This window comes from Hesperophylax consimilis, chromosome 19 (assembly GCF_061612785.1).
Source record: "Hesperophylax consimilis isolate HC1 chromosome 19, BYU_Hcon_1.0, whole genome shotgun sequence".
NCBI classification, from domain to species: Eukaryota; Metazoa; Arthropoda; class Insecta; order Trichoptera; family Limnephilidae; genus Hesperophylax; species Hesperophylax consimilis.
Genome location: NC_142854.1, coordinates 24,286,797 through 24,302,939, shown reverse-complemented (window position 1 = coordinate 24,302,939; position 16,143 = coordinate 24,286,797). Strand labels below are relative to the sequence as shown.

Genomic DNA, 16,143 nt, shown 5'->3' with positions numbered 1-16,143 from the left:
GTCGAAACGAAGACTCTCCAAAATTTTTCTTAATTGCTGGAAAAAAAGGTTTTTTTAACGTGATGTGTGCAGATTCACCAGTTTACCGCTTGTGCTATGAGTTTTCGGACGTTGTATATATATATATATTTCTAATAGTTTTCTTTATTTCATTTTTGACTTGTGTCATATATGTTATCATCGACGGCAATCCATCACCATAAGTAAGTCATCATTGGTAAAATCATTGGCAGTTTTTGTCCCTCCTGAAACCTGGCTAAATATTATTTTATTATTTACCCGGTGATTTGTTGCAGTCGACGTTATATGCTTTGCGTTGTGAACTCAAATCTGTCTCATTTCCTATCAACCACCAATTAATCTCCTGTTTCTGTATTGCGTTCCAGATTGCGCGGAGTTTGTGTTTCTCGGCCTGTTCATGTGCGAGATGTTCGTGAAGATGTACGCGCTGGGGCCGCGCATCTACTTCGAGTCCTCGTTCAACCGCTTCGACTGCGTGGTCATCCTGGGATCTATCTTTGAGGTCATCTGGTCCGCGTACAAGGAGGGCTCCTTTGGTCTCTCCGTGCTGAGGGCACTGCGGTTACTCAGGATATTCAAGGTTATATAATTATTAATGCCCTTTTAAGGCTTTTACTTAGGAAGATCTACAGTCTCTCGTGTCTAGGATGAACGAAGTATGCATGAAGAATGAGTTAATGATGAATGTAAGAAAGTCTAAAGTAATGGTGTTTGAAAGAGAGAGTACGAAAATAGTGTGCAATATAGTTGTGAATGAGGAATACTTGGAGCAGGTGGATGAGTTTGTGTATTTAGGAAGTATGTTCTAGAGAGATTGGAAGGCTGACAGAGATATTGAAAGAAGGGTAAATTCAGGTAATTCCTTTAATGGAGGACTGAACGCAGTTGGCGCTAACAAAAAATTGTCCAAAGAAGTGAAGTTAGCAGTCCACAATGGAGTGCTGGTACCTACCCTGATGTATGGAAGTGAGGCATGGAACTGGTAAAGAAAGGATGAAAGTAGATTGAATGCTGTTGAAATGAGATCCTTGAGGCGTATGTGTGGTAAAACCATGTTTGACCGTGTGAGGAATGTGGAGATCCGCAAAGAGTGCAAGGCTGATGTAAGCGTAATGAGTAAGATTAAGAAAGGGACGCTTAGATGGGTTGGGTATGTAGAGCGATTGAGCGAAAAGATAGGTGTGTAAGGAGGATATATGATGCAAATGTGAATGGTAGCAGAAGTCGGGGACGCCCGAGGAAGACATGTCACAATCAAGTAAATCAGATACTCGAGTCGACCATGTCAAGAGTCAGAATAATAGAAGAGTATGTATGAGACGATGTATGAATGTGAATGAGGCAAGAAGTGTGTGCCAAGACCGAGTTGTTTGGCGGTCCGTCCTCTCTGCCTACACCTACGAAGAAACGGTGTGATGGTTAGTTAGTTAGTTAGTATACAAAATTTTACAATACAATTCTATTACTATTATGTAATTTTTTTCTTGCATTACTATCACTTCACTTTTTTTTCGTTTCATATAACTATAATTAATAAAAAAATGACTAAAGTTTTATAATTTCTTTTTTCAAATTGCTATCGTAACCTTTGGTTTCATAAAGGTGTACATTTTGAATCTTCTGTGGTTAACTTCAAGATTCGAATATAAATTTCCATTTCAAACACCCTGTAGATCGTATTTCTCGCCATGACAGTAAGACAGACCCAACGATTTCTGTGATACCATATAAGTTGTTCCCAAAAGCGAACAAATTATCCTGAGGGATTAATGTTTGCATTCAAATAAAATCTTATGCTGTGGTCTGCTAGCCAGGCGGGGTCAGAACAATTTACGTAGCGCAGTAATTACACGATTGTCATCTGTCAAAGTGACAGATCCCATACAAAGAAATGATATTCCGCGGCAGTCCCCCAATTGATCTGACCCCCTCTCCTGAGTAAGATTATAGCGTAGTGTTGTGACGTTTTGCACCCATCGCATCATATTTTACTACACATTATAGGGATGAAATAAAAGATGATGTCAATTTTAGCATTTATTTACAAATGAAAACATATTTGTGTATTATAGAAATATAACTAATACACTTCAAAGCCAAGACTCTATAGTTACACGTGACATTATTAAAACTAGAAGTACTAACTTTAGTGTACATTGTCGTGCGCCATGTGTTAAATGATTGACATCACAAATTATTGATAAAACTAGAATTACGATAACCAGTATCAAGTAAACTAGATAACTCCTTTCCGTGTCTCCTGGAGATTCACCCATCAGTCGTTCCCCGTGGCTTCTCCGCTGAGCACTGACCGCTTCAGTTGCGCGCCGATGCCGCTGTTCCGTTACCTTCCAAACGAGCGGCTGCACTCTCGCTAAAGCCAGGCGCTCGATCAAGTCAACATCCAGTAACAGTTACTATTCGAGTCAACATTCAGATTCCCGGGGTTGCAAGTATAACTACAGTTACAGTGTGTCACCCCAACATATAATACGTAAGCGTAATGTATCTAAAGCTTCATGGATGTAGTTAAAGGTCCTGGTAATTCTGGAAGAATGGCCTCTGTCATTCGTCTGTATTATAAGAAGCAAGTGACTGTACATTCCATTGAAATGCTCCATGGTGTCGATTGTAGGAGCTTTGCCTGGGAATACTTTACTTGGTTCATGTGCCAGATGTTGACAGCATGCAATACTCACCGCCACGCTTATATGTTTTCAGGTTACCAAGTACTGGTCCAGTTTGCGGAACCTGGTAATATCCCTGCTGAACTCGATGCGTTCCATCATATCTCTGTTGTTCCTGCTCTTCCTCTTCATCCTGATCTTTGCCCTGCTGGGCATGCAGCTGTTCGGAGGACAGTTCAACTTTGACGATGAAACGCCGCCCGCCAACTTCAACACCTTTCCCATCGCACTGCTCACTGTATTCCAGGTATGGCCAGTGTTACAACTGACCCCAAATTACATAATTAACGCCTTTCCCATTGCAGTGCTCACTGTGTTCCAGGTATGGCCAGTGTTACAACTGGCCCTAAATTACATAATTAGGTACAAGCAAATCATCAGACAGCCTCCGCTGTCGTTGACTAGCAATCCGGAGATTGCTGGTTCAAATCCCGGCGTGCGCAAGTAAATTCCATTTTATTAAGTTGTGTTATTTAAACTACACAAATTTAATTTGCCACAAATCTACGAAAGACGATTCTGACGAAAGACGATTCTGACGAAAGACGATTCTGACCAAAGTCTCGATGAATAAGGAAGTTATTAATTATAATCAAAATTTTATTATCTTCCTTTTTTTGTAACAAATAGAGAATGATTTCCTCACTGGGATCTCCAATGCTGAGGATTTAATTTAAATATTATTAAAATTTACTAGTATGTATAATAATTGAAGTACATATATTATGTAACGTTTTTTCAGAAATAATTATAAATATGTTACATGGTATTTTTTTGGGCAGTTGAGTGGTTTCGGTTTCAGTCTGTATTTGGTGTCAGTATATTTTCTATTTCTGATCTCACTATATTGTGTATCCAGCTTTTTAATTGAGATTTAAATGTTATAATATTGTTGTGAATTTTGAATAAGGGTAATGGATAAATAACTGAGTTGACAAATGCGTTAGGTTCCCAATTTTTTCCCGATTTTAACCCGTGTTGTTGTAATTTACAGATCCTCACGGGAGAGGATTGGAACGAGGTGATGTACAACGGTATCCGGTCGCAGGGCGGCCCCAAAGAGGGCATGATTTACTGCCTCTACTTTATCATCCTGGTGCTTTTTGGCAACTACACGCTGCTCAATGTATTCTTGGCTATCGCCGTCGATAATCTGGCCAACGCCCAGGTGAGTGATACATCAGTCACCACGTCCATCAAATATCAATATCGGCAGTGTCGTGTAAACTGTTTACAATCAGGGTACACAGTAGAAAAAACAGCAAATTGATTGATATTGTAATAACTTTTCAATTCAATGGAGACAACGATTTATATGAGACCGTATGAACTGTTTCCAAAAGCGCAGATTAGTCTTAGGTGTTAAAGATCGGCAGTATTATTATTACGGTCGCAATAAATTGATTTTTTTTGCCCTTGTGTCTTCTAAAAACAATAATTGAGCTGCTCGGATGTAGACCATGTTAACTGACATTTTTTGTCTTCTCACGCTGGAGATCACTCTCTTAGGGGGTATTTCACTATCTCTGATTATATTCTGACTAAGCACTAATCCGCGGATTAGTCATTTTTTCGTTTTCACTATATCTGAATAACGCTAACGCTCGGGTTAAAGTTCGATTTGACTAATCAGTGCTCGAACTTCACGTTAGGCGCTATTCCTCGAATCAAAGATGGCGTCAAAACATTCCGAGTTTGACAGCTGAGAAGTGAGTCGAATTTTGTTGAATGAATTTGAATGCTTGTATGATCCATCCTGAATTATTTGATTGTGTTCAAAATAAGAAACAATGTATTAATTCGACACGAATCTATCTAAAATGACCTGATAATCAACATAACATAACCAAAAAAATGCACACTTCGCGGTGTGCGGACTGTGACGTATGACAGCCGTGGCAGTAGATGGAGTAACTGCAAACATTTTGCGATGTTGCCAGACTATTTCGAGTGTTATCTATCCGGAAGCTCGAAACAATGGTGAAACGGTCGCCGTTGAATAACGAAGTTATTCTGATCTTTAAAGCCAGCCAACGGATAGCTAGTCAGATATTTAGCCCGACATAGGGAAATACCCCCTTAGTGGTAGCACTGTTTTGACCGGACGATTTGAGATATATATCAATGGTATCCGACAAACTGTTTCAAGTAAAGAATGGTAAGTGATGAAAGATATGACACATACTATGTTCTGTGTAATTGCAAACACTGTACATTCTGTGCATACTTTTGTCAGTCATGACAGTGTAGTAGATCACACATTTTCTGCCACTTGAACTGCCACTGAACTCTTCAAGTAAGGAAGATTTGGCAGAGTTCTGGAAGATAGGCCTCTGTCATTCGTCTATATTATAAGAAGCAAGTAACTATGTACGTTCCATTGAACATACATAGTACGAATTGAAAATTGATGATGTCGTGCATACAGATTTTGCCTGGGATGATAAGATTTTAGTGTATTTCTAACTTGTTTCATGTAAAGGATGTTGTTGTTTTCAATTAACACATTTTACGCGCTACAGCTTTGATTGATTTTAATTGCTTTTTAATGGTATCTACATGCACATGCCATTGTTTACCTGAAAATGTTATTATTTAATGTAATGTTGTGTTATCAATCGATTACATCTTTTGTGTTGGTTTGTGTGTTCAGGTAAGCGATGGTAACCAACATTTTTTTCCCAATTTTCAAGTTTAACCCTTTGTACTCCAAATTATTTTTTATATTTTATACCAGCTACTCCATAAAGTGTAATGTAAAAATATAAGGAAAAATTACGATATTTTTAGAAAATTAGAAAAAAAGTTTTTTGGTAAGGCAGTAAATAAAATGATATAGTTATGTTAACCTCTCAGAAAAAGACTTTTATTTACTTTGTGTTCCTTTGCGAACTGTCAAAACGTGAAAATTTTTGTGTTATTCACGAGTTTTTTTAAAAGCTTCATAACTCACGTTTTGGGAAACGTAGCCTCATTCTAAAAAATATTTTGGAAAGATTATGAAATTCACTATCGTATTGTTTTGTTATACGTAAATATTTGCGTTTCTAAATATACATTTTCTGAAAACGTCAAAAATATGTAAAAATCGCTGACCATTATTTCAAAGCTGTGAAAAATGTACTTTTTTCTGAGTATCATAAAGAAATAACACTTTATATATTGAAGAAATATAATTAAAAACTATTAGTCACCTCAAAATATTAACCGTCCAAACTAAAATATTTTTAATAAATTATTTAGAAACGCAATAAATTATGAACGAACAAGATGACAGATCCAATCGACTTAGATAATGCACCTCTACATTCCATAGATATTCTTGAATACAGACGCGTAGCGTCATACATTATCGATACTCTGTTTTTTAAATCATGGCAATCCGTATACTAGTGATGGAAATAAATCGATTTTTGTAAAATCTCGCGCGTTTACGTGAAAAGACGTTCTAATGTCTTGACCGCTATTATCATATTTACGTCTTTTGACGTTCTAATGTTCTGAGTGGTTAAGAAATATATATTTATTATCATTAAGATTGTTAATAAAAGAAAAGTTTGCATACTATAATCTTTATAATTTTTCAACGTGTGGTATTTTAGAAAGCAATCGCCCAAATGCATACGTGTCTTGTTAGAACACGTGTCACAGTACTCACTGTTTTCCCGTCTGCCGCCTTTTACTGCCCTTTTCGAGCAGACCACACATTCCCCCTTGGGACTTTTTCTCAAAATATGGAGTTTTCCATTGGCCTGGTCTCTGACGGAGTGAGAATATTTATTGCCCAGTAAAAAAATATTCAAATAAAATGAATACGTAATAAGGAAGTTGAGTCCATTTTTTTTTATTTTTTTTTATCAATGTTCGCATTCAAACTTAAATACTGGTATTTTTTTTTTTTTTTTTAAAGTTTGTTTTCATAATTAAATTAATTCTCAAAGTTTAAATTTTATTAAGCCCTCCAAAACGAGCGGAATCCGAGCGGTAAGAGGCGGGGTGTGGTGTGACGTCATTAGAACTGTGAAAACCACGACGCTCAAGCATTTTGTATGGAAAAAATTTTAATTCTTCAACAAGGAATTCCAGTAATTTTTTTACCAATGTTAACCGTCTATTAGAATTGATGTTATTAAAAAAAAAGAAAATTGATTAAGATTTCATAGTTAAATTAATATTTTAAGTTAGAATATTTGCTTTTCCCGCCCGGTACGGTACTGTACGGTATTGCCGTCGCTACTTGTTGACGTTCCACGCGCTAATTCAGGACCACCGCGCAGAAAAGTAAAGACCAAAAGTAAAATAACGGTTTACAGCCCAGTTCACTGTGAGACCTTTCTGGGCGGCCGGCGGCCTGAAGTGTATCACATGCTATGTGACATGTATAATAATAAAAACTTCTAAGTTATGCAATAAACAACATATTATTATAAAGCACTATACGAATATGTATCTTTAGAAATCCATTTCATATAATAATAACAACAAATACGTACATATATTTGACAAACCCAAATAAACCTTTGGCCTATACACCTCTCTCATCTAAACCGACCATCTCTCATGTAATAGAAAGAGATGCACCATAGGTGATCTGTTGAACGTACAAGTCACGACACATGTGACGTCAGAATTCTTTCGACCAATCGTGGAGCGTCTACAGTCTATTGCTATTGAATGCTTTTTCAAGAACGTTTAACTAATTCTAAGAATAATAATATAGAAATATATTTATATTTTTAGAATCGATATTTTTTTATCTACATGAACATATTTTTTATAAGTCAAAATATTTTTCACTCAACTTCCTTATTATTGATATGTATGAAAAACAGAGCAAAAAAACACAACCAATTATAAGTGGGTACTGTATACAACTGAATAGAATCACGGGTATACCTTTAAATTTTTTAAACAATGAAATGTATACCCACCATTTATGTCGCCGCTGCGGCACCATCGGGGTTGTTAAAATGTTATCCAAGGTTGATATTTTCAGTTGCGAACTTACCAAATACAAGAGGTCCATAAAAGAATATTTCTCTGATGGTTTGTGAATAATGTTTATGTCTCTATTGTTTATAACTTTATTATGATTTGATTTATATCTACAACCTCTCTCCATGGCTATAAATGTATTGTTTTGTAAATTTTTCATTTTATATAATCTTATGTTTTATATAAATATTTTAATTCATATTCCTTTCTCACAAATTTAATTTACTTAATCCATATTATGCTATCTCAGTAGAGGTAAAGTCACAAGGAGGAAATCCATAATTAGTTTTATTTTAGCTATACAATACTTATGTACAAACTGATTAAATGTAAACTGTCGATTTCCTGAAAATGAATAAATAATGAGTTAACTATTTTTAGTTATTTTGTTTCAAATCATATTATTGCAATTAACATAACTTTGTATTGCCATATAATAATCGATTGATAAAAAATTAAAACAAGTCTTAATTTTTTAAGAATTATGTTATTTTTATGCATACAAACATTCAAAATGCAATATCCTAAAACTTGTTTTTGTCAGTTAAAATGGTCTTCATCCAAGCAGCTCATTTGTTAATTGGTAACTGCCTCAATGATTAAAAAATGATAATAATTCGAATATTTCAATTTCCAGGAACTTACAGCAGCGGAAGAAGAGCAAGAAGAAGAAGACAAAGAAAAGCAACTTCAGGTAAAAACAACCACTTCACTTTCATAAATGACGTACACACCGTTAACAAATATCTAACCATCATTTTCTATAAGCCATCACATCACCAAATCAATAATTATTACATACTACATACATAGATTTATTCCTGATTTTATATTTTGGCCATTATTTTTATTTTTCAAAAAAATTTCAAGTCTTTCGTTGTATTTTATTTTGAGCTTGGAAAACATTATGGGGTCCGGAGACGATCAATGACAATAATTGTTGATGTGCTTACGTTATTGACAATCTGCGTTGATGGATCATCAATCGATGCGTCAATATTTTCGCCCCAGCGGCTTTTTGGATGTCTGTGGAAATTGTAACTAAAGTCTGCGAATACAGTAATAATCTTTTGATTTTTCTTTCCATAACTCTGGACAATCGCGATATAATGCAATTATATGTAAACGAACAAGTCTGAAGATAACCGTGATAGGCTGAAACCAGTATCGTTCCACAATGAAACTGATTTCCAAAGGGCTCGTAGCAGAGCAATTGAGCGATGAAACGCTCATTCCGCTGCGTCAATGGCGCATCTTTCTCTCATCAATGGAAAGTCGCAAATGTCAATTGCTTCAATCGACCTGTAAGCGATCAATTAGCGAATCTCAATCCCCCCAATTGACCTGTGTGCGATCTATTACCAAATGTCAATCGCTTCAATCGACCTGTAAGCGATCAATTAGCGAATCTCAATCGCCCCAATTTACCTGTATGCGATCAGTTAGCAAATGGCAATCGCTTCAATTCATCTCTAAGCGATCAATTAGCAATTGTCAATCGTTTTAATCGACCTGTACGCGATCAATTACCAAATGCCAATCGCTTTAAATGACCTGTAAACGATCACATAGCAAATTTCAATCGCTTCAAACGACCTGCATTAGCAAATTTTAATCGCTTCAATTGACCTGTAAGCATCATTCAATTAGCAATGTTCAATCAACATTCACAATAATAATTCATATTGATTGTCTTCGGGCCTCTTTAAATATTTATATTTAAAACTATGACCTAAATACAAGATAAATTCTCTTCCTCAAAATCAGAATTTACTGTTTCAATTCCCGCTGAAGTAAAATTATTTTTACTGATTAAGTTTTCCAATCTGTTGCACTTTTTTATTTATTTAATTTGACCGCTTTTCATTTTTTTTCAATGAATGCCAAGAAATAACATAATATTGGACCTAAACCACAATATATAATCTATTACAATATCACAAAAATACTTTTTATCTATTATCTATCTACATTTTCAAATATTTTTTGTATTTATCGATCTGAAATAGAAAACCATACGAAATGGCTTAACAATCTTCTATTATACCATTGGCCAAATTGAAGTAAAAGAATTGCGCAATATATGATTCAATCAAAGATAACCTATGGTAAACGCCAAATTATCCATCTTCGAGAAGAAATCAATAAATGCAATTGATTTTTAACAATTTGAAATTTAAAAAAAACGTGTACAATAAAGTGTATTTGCTGATATTTTTGGCAAAATATTGAAGACAGTTTGTCACGATTTTCTTTTTCATATTTGTAAAACAAATCGGAAATCGTCAAATGTAAATCTCCATGGACTCTCAAAAATTAACAAAACACCTTTTGCATTCAATCTTAGGATTTCAGGAACACTTTCTTGCAAATAGAACAGTGGAAGAATGGAACAAACTTCCACAACACGTCATCGATTCTGCCAATATAAATCAATTTAAAGCTTATTTGGAAAGAAGAAAAAATTAATTTGGTTTTTTTTTTTTTTAAATTTAAATCAACTCGATTATTGTTGATTTAAATTGTATGAGCGCATCAGCAGAATACTGCCTGGTTACAATATTCGGCGAAACCCAATACATACCCGCAACGCATTGAGCTAATCCATTGACACGGTGCTGGCAAATCACCAAAACCAGTCACTTTCCTCTGACACAAGTTCTACTATTGCCTGTTGCCGAACAATTGACCGTCAATATTGCCATGTCCTGTCAAGATTGCCGTAACAAAACTGTCAAAGTCTTCAATAACAGACGCATGGTTTTTTTTGTTTTTACTGCACAAAACTGTATTTCACTTTATTTAATGTTACAAAGAGTTAAATTATTCCCGACCCGGACAAAACACTTTTACTAATGGTCTGTAGACCATAATGACTGCTTGTTACTATTTTATAGGAGAGAAGAAGAAGGAATCCAGTCGGCGAGGCTTTTTATAATCTAACCAAGTAAAACACATTGACAAGCTAATTGTAAACAAACACTGTCAAAGAAAGCCAATTGATAAGGCAAAACATCTGTTTTATCTGTTAGTCCTAGTTTTACCTCTGACCGCTAGGTGCTAGGTAGGAGCCTGTAAAGTAACTGGTGATGAACTTTGCTAATGGTTCGTACATTTTTAACAAAAAACAAATTTACAACGCAAATAAAATGATCTCCTTCAATAACTAATAACATGGAACAAAAATCGCGGAATAATATGAATCGTGTTCGAAATTACGGCAGTATTGATAGCGGGTAAGTGTCGAACAGAGACCCACTTATATAACAGCGTGAGAAGGAAATCGATTTGTCCCGAAAATGTTATCGTGGCCGAGTGATCTCACCGGCAACACTGGCCAATACGTCGACAAGGACAGGCAATACACGACTATCTTGCCCGACAATAGATCTTTGATTGAATCTAAAGTTTCGCAATACTTATAAGAATAATTACTTTGTTCGCGGGTAAGGAAGAAGTTAAAAACCAAAATCGGTTTCTACTTTTGGTACCCACCCAGTTTATTATTATTTTTACATTATCTTTGTTATGCTATTTCCCTGGCATCCATTTTATGTCATGTGGCCGCCATTTTGATTTGATCTATGGTAATGTTCAAACGGACCAATCAGGAACTCGAAAAGGAAATGGAGGCGTTCCACGGGGGAGAGGGTTCCCCTTTAAGAGTTGATATGGGCGGCACTTCACCGGTCCACCACCGTAAGGTAAAAAGAACAATCCAAACTCGGAAACTACGAGTTCCTATCCTATCTGTGTATTTCCTTTCCTTTTCATTTTTTTACAGTGCACGCGTGGCAGTTGGTTCTTTCGTTCAGTGTGGAAAGCGTCAAAAATTAATTATTTAGTTTATTGGTGTGTTGCTAGTATCAAATGCCCGCAGGGTAGCACCTCTGACTCGTCAAATATTTAAAGACATTGTAATTGGAATCTGAGTTTCTATACCCGACAGATATATGTATATATTATACGTGTAGAAGTCAGATTATGATCGTGGATCTTGAAGAATTATGCTGACATCAGTATCCGGCTGTCTATAGCGTCAGCCTTTCCGAGGCGTAGAGAAATGGCAATACGTCAACTACTAATGTTTTTGACAGAATAATGATACATATCAACTTCTTAACTACTGCTTCAGTCATGGAATCTAGTCCAAACTCCATCGCCCTTCGTTGAAATCCAAAACTTTGTCAGTGGTCTTGTAAAATTTCTGTTCTCTTGGCGGACATTAGCTTCTTAAGTTCTATGAATTCGGTACAGCTCAACATAAATGTTGCGATGATGTATATGTATACGCATCGATACTCATTTTTTGTCCTCCTCGTGCTTTACTTATATATTTTTCTGCATCAGTAAAATCCTTATTCGTTCACCTGCGTATCTAACATGGTCGATAACTTGTCATTGTTCCCGAGCACGACTGCAGATCGCTAACGTACAAACAACTATTCAAGTCGAATAAAGTAAGAACACTTAGTCGTTGAGAACTGTTGTTTGTTCGTTGGCGATATGCAATGATGCTTTGGCACGATGACAAGCTACCGATATTATCGATAAAATGTGCTAAATACCTTGATTTACTTCGCTGTCACATATGTGATCTAACAGTCACATTTAATCCATGAGGATTCATGAAAACACAATGAATTGTGTCAAATGTGCACTGTGATGGGATAAATTGAAAAGGCCAGCTTTATAAAGGTTTATTTGTCGGTGAGTGAGTTAGTTTGGAAGTTGTTGGTTTTTTATGTGAAGTATTGTATCAAAATTAAACATGCATGTTTTGCCAATATTTCAATTCATTTAAATACTCTTTTTTTTTAAAAGAAGGCAGTAAAACGTTCTTATCCGGGTGTCGACTTTAAAAATTCTCGACTCAATGGTGCTATTCTATCAATACACGAAGCTCTAACCCAATGGCAAATCTTTCGGCTAATGTGCCGTGTTTGTACTTCCCCTTTTTTACCCAACGTTTCGTACAGCTTTATAGTGTCTATCATCAGGGCAGATGTGTAGATTGTTGTGAAGTGTGTATCGGTGAGGTATGTAGAAACTACTGTGTTGCACGCGTTAATCCTTTTAAGGCCGAAATTTCAGCATAATAATTTGTTAAACTAATGTGGCCTTTCGGCATTTGGTTTTGGTGTGGCTGTCAAGTACCAGATACCAAGATACTTGACGGCTGATCTGAAACTAAACGCCTAAAACCACATTGATTTAACCAACTATTGTACTGAAAACCCGGCCCTAAGAGGATTATCGCGCGCAACACGGTGTCACTTCTACATGCATTATTAATAATTGTCTAAACTCAATCATCGACATTTTTTCAGATTCACCGCCCAAATTTAAAAGTAGCATCATGTCAATGATATTATAAACTGTTCTGTTCTTCAAATGTATTGTTTGTTTCTATAATATAAAATAAATTAACGCACGTCACCACAATCTGTCCTGGACAGTGTAACGCTGTCCTAAAAGTTGGCTAAGAAGGAGGAAGTGAAAGATGGCATTATAACCTAAAAATTAATCACGATAAGACTTTTGGCCGTGAAAATCTAAAATCCTATCAAACATCTCACAAATTTAAACTTAAGTATTGAGTTTTGAAGAGCTTAGTGTATAACCTGCGGTATTTGCTAGTACTTAATGCTATTTACATAATATAACCACTTTTAAAACTATTGGTGTTAAAATTGAATGATTTTATTGATACTAATTGTTTTGTAGTCACTAAGAACTAGTCACTGAATTATTACAACTGATGTTATATCATCACTTAAAAAGAATACCTGTTTTGTATAAGTGTTAAGAGAACTCGTCGTATGATGATAAATATTATTATTAAGCGTTATTGAATAGATCAATAGCCATCATTTTGAATGCAAAATAGAAAAAAAATAGTGAGAGAAAATATATATTTTTTTAATAGTCGTAAAATTGTCCAAATTAATAGTTTTTATAATTTTTTAAATTCAAAATCAAAAAGATTTTGTATGACAATATCTCATTCAACTTACATTGGTGAAAATGATTTATTTTTAGCAGTTTTCACATGCTTTCTGTGTTTATTGGTTGGAGTATGTTTGCTAATACGTGTTGGTTTTTTTATCGCTATATTTTAATTGTATTGCTGCATTCTTTTATGTAAATTGTAAAATAAATAATATTAACATCTTTCAAGGGACATTTTATATACACCAGAGTTAATCAATTTGTATTTGAAAGATAAAGATCACAAATTAAATTAATCTTATCGCCTTTTTAGAATACTTTTTGCTCCAGTATTCTCCAATTACTATTCTCTTCAAAAAAACTGGTCTTAATCATTTTTTTTATAAATATAGCTTTGATTTTGTTAACATTAAAATATGAGAATCAATTTGGGAGGTGTGTATAGGTGTCGCCAACTCGGAAATCATTCGTTGGATCACCAACACCTCTGCATAAGTTAACCCAAGTGGTTCACTATATTTGGTGACTATGCCGGGATGGTTTGTCCGAGTCTTGGCGGCTTACGTGTCTGTGCGCCAGCTGCGTGGCCGGATCGGGGAGGTCGGTTGAAGGAGACCCTTTCACCTCTCCAGTCGGACGCTCTCGACTAAGTCTGTCACTCCTGGGCACATTATCCTCCAGATTGCTACCAACGGAAGCAATCTTCCCAACTTGAAATGACCAGCTCAAGCACTTGGGCTCCAACGAAGCCACAGTTATGTTAGCTTCTCAGAAGCTGGCCCGGTACAGGGCCCCCAGATACTGTACATACAGTACACAACTGCTGACCCTGTACAAATCGCAAGTGCACCCCACTGTTGAATTTGGCAGCCACCTCTGACCTGGAGCCGCAAAACTGACAGTTTGATAGATTCCCCTATATTAACAATCAGATTACAATCTTTAGAGCACAGATTGTCACAATACTATCCTTGCTCTACCGATATTCCTATATCCCTTCGACAGCAGTGTTTAAACACGCACCCAACACATTTGACATTTGTCACGTGAGAACTGGTCGTTTCTGCGACTCATTGAACTCAGTTCAGCAGCTCTGCTGCGGAACGATTTGCCGGCATCTGTGTTTCCTCCCCCCTACAGAAAGGGTCACTTCAAGACCCATATCCACTCCTTCATCTCCTTAAAAAGACACTCCACACAGCATCCCCTAAGATCCTGTCTAGGGTTGAAGTAAAAAAAAAGATAGTCTTTCCTGTCTGGGTATGAGAAGCAGGTTTTATGATTTGTTCTTTAGTTTGCAATCATTTCATTTTGGTTATAATTTATTTGTCTATGGTGTGGGTATGCTAAAACTCTCCTCTGTGCTATTTCTGAATGTTGGCGGACTTGAATGATTTATCTCCTTATTGTTTATGTCATTCTTTATCAACGCTTCATAGTTGTGACTGTATTACATCAATATTTATTAATTATTATTCATATGTTTATTGTCTGAACAAATATTTGTATTCGCCAACTTAATAATGACTGTAAAACAAAACTATACAAACAATGTCAATGTGTCTTGATTGTATTAAAAAACGACAAATTGAATACAGAACAAAAAAATCATTTTTCATTTACATAATCAGCCTTACTAGTAAAAATATTACTACCCAAACAGTTTTTTAGTTACACATTAAATAAAGTCTGTGTATAAGTACTATTTTCAAATGTTACTAATAAACGCAGTTTTGTTGATTGTTTTAAAAAGAAATTTAATCCTGGCAATGTCACATTCGGAGGTGCGTCACATTCACTTCGGCTGTTTGTCATTGACAACACCTTTAGCAATTATCTGGACAGCGGTTTATTGGAGTCAATATTCATTGGTAATTTTGTTGAACTGGAAATCTTTAAGACACATAAATTGTTTTAAAAACGCTTTGTATCAGTTCAGTTACAATGGGGATCATCTATTTCAGTCCCCGGAGAAGCCAAATAATGCATTTTAATAACTATTTCGTTCAAATTAAAATTGACAAATTCGTCATGACTTGACAGCCATTATATGAGGAAAAAAAATTATGTTTTTTTTCTTCTTTTATTTAACCCAAACTAAGAACAATTCATTTCTCTGAATTCAGAGAAATTTTATTATTGAAGACAATATTAGCGATTTCTAAACGAAAATCTGAAACAGAAAAATCAGAAAAGGATACGGTCACATCTAGGACACGAACCCAGGACCCTTGTCTTGCCGGGACACTGCTCTACCACTGAGCTAATAGGACCCTATCCCCCTCGGTCATTTTTAACTGTATCATACTTCGAATAAGAACTACCAACATTGTCTTCATTTTTTCACCGCACATTTTTACTGGCAACTATCTTTATTTATGATCACAAGATTCAACCCGAACTAAATGCAATCTAGACAGCGTCTTTTTAGATAAACCTATCTTTTTTTAAATTTTTTTTTATTTTTTTTTATTTTTTTTTTTATCAG

The 16,143-nt window shown here is 35.5% G+C and overlaps 1 protein-coding gene across 1 annotated transcript in view; it reads left to right on the top strand.

Moving 5' to 3' along the window:
* LOC149415033 (voltage-dependent calcium channel type A subunit alpha-1-like) overlaps positions 1-16,143 on the top strand; it is a 260,436-nt gene that overhangs the window by 154,259 nt on the left and 90,034 nt on the right. Inside the window, exons 13-17 of the mRNA XM_089642980.1 lie at positions 387-601; positions 2,743-2,955; positions 3,703-3,876; positions 8,341-8,397; positions 11,315-11,407. Coding sequence (XP_089499106.1) covers positions 387-601; positions 2,743-2,955; positions 3,703-3,876; positions 8,341-8,397; positions 11,315-11,407 — 752 coding nt within the window. The remainder of the gene's footprint in view (positions 1-386; positions 602-2,742; positions 2,956-3,702; positions 3,877-8,340; positions 8,398-11,314; positions 11,408-16,143) is intronic.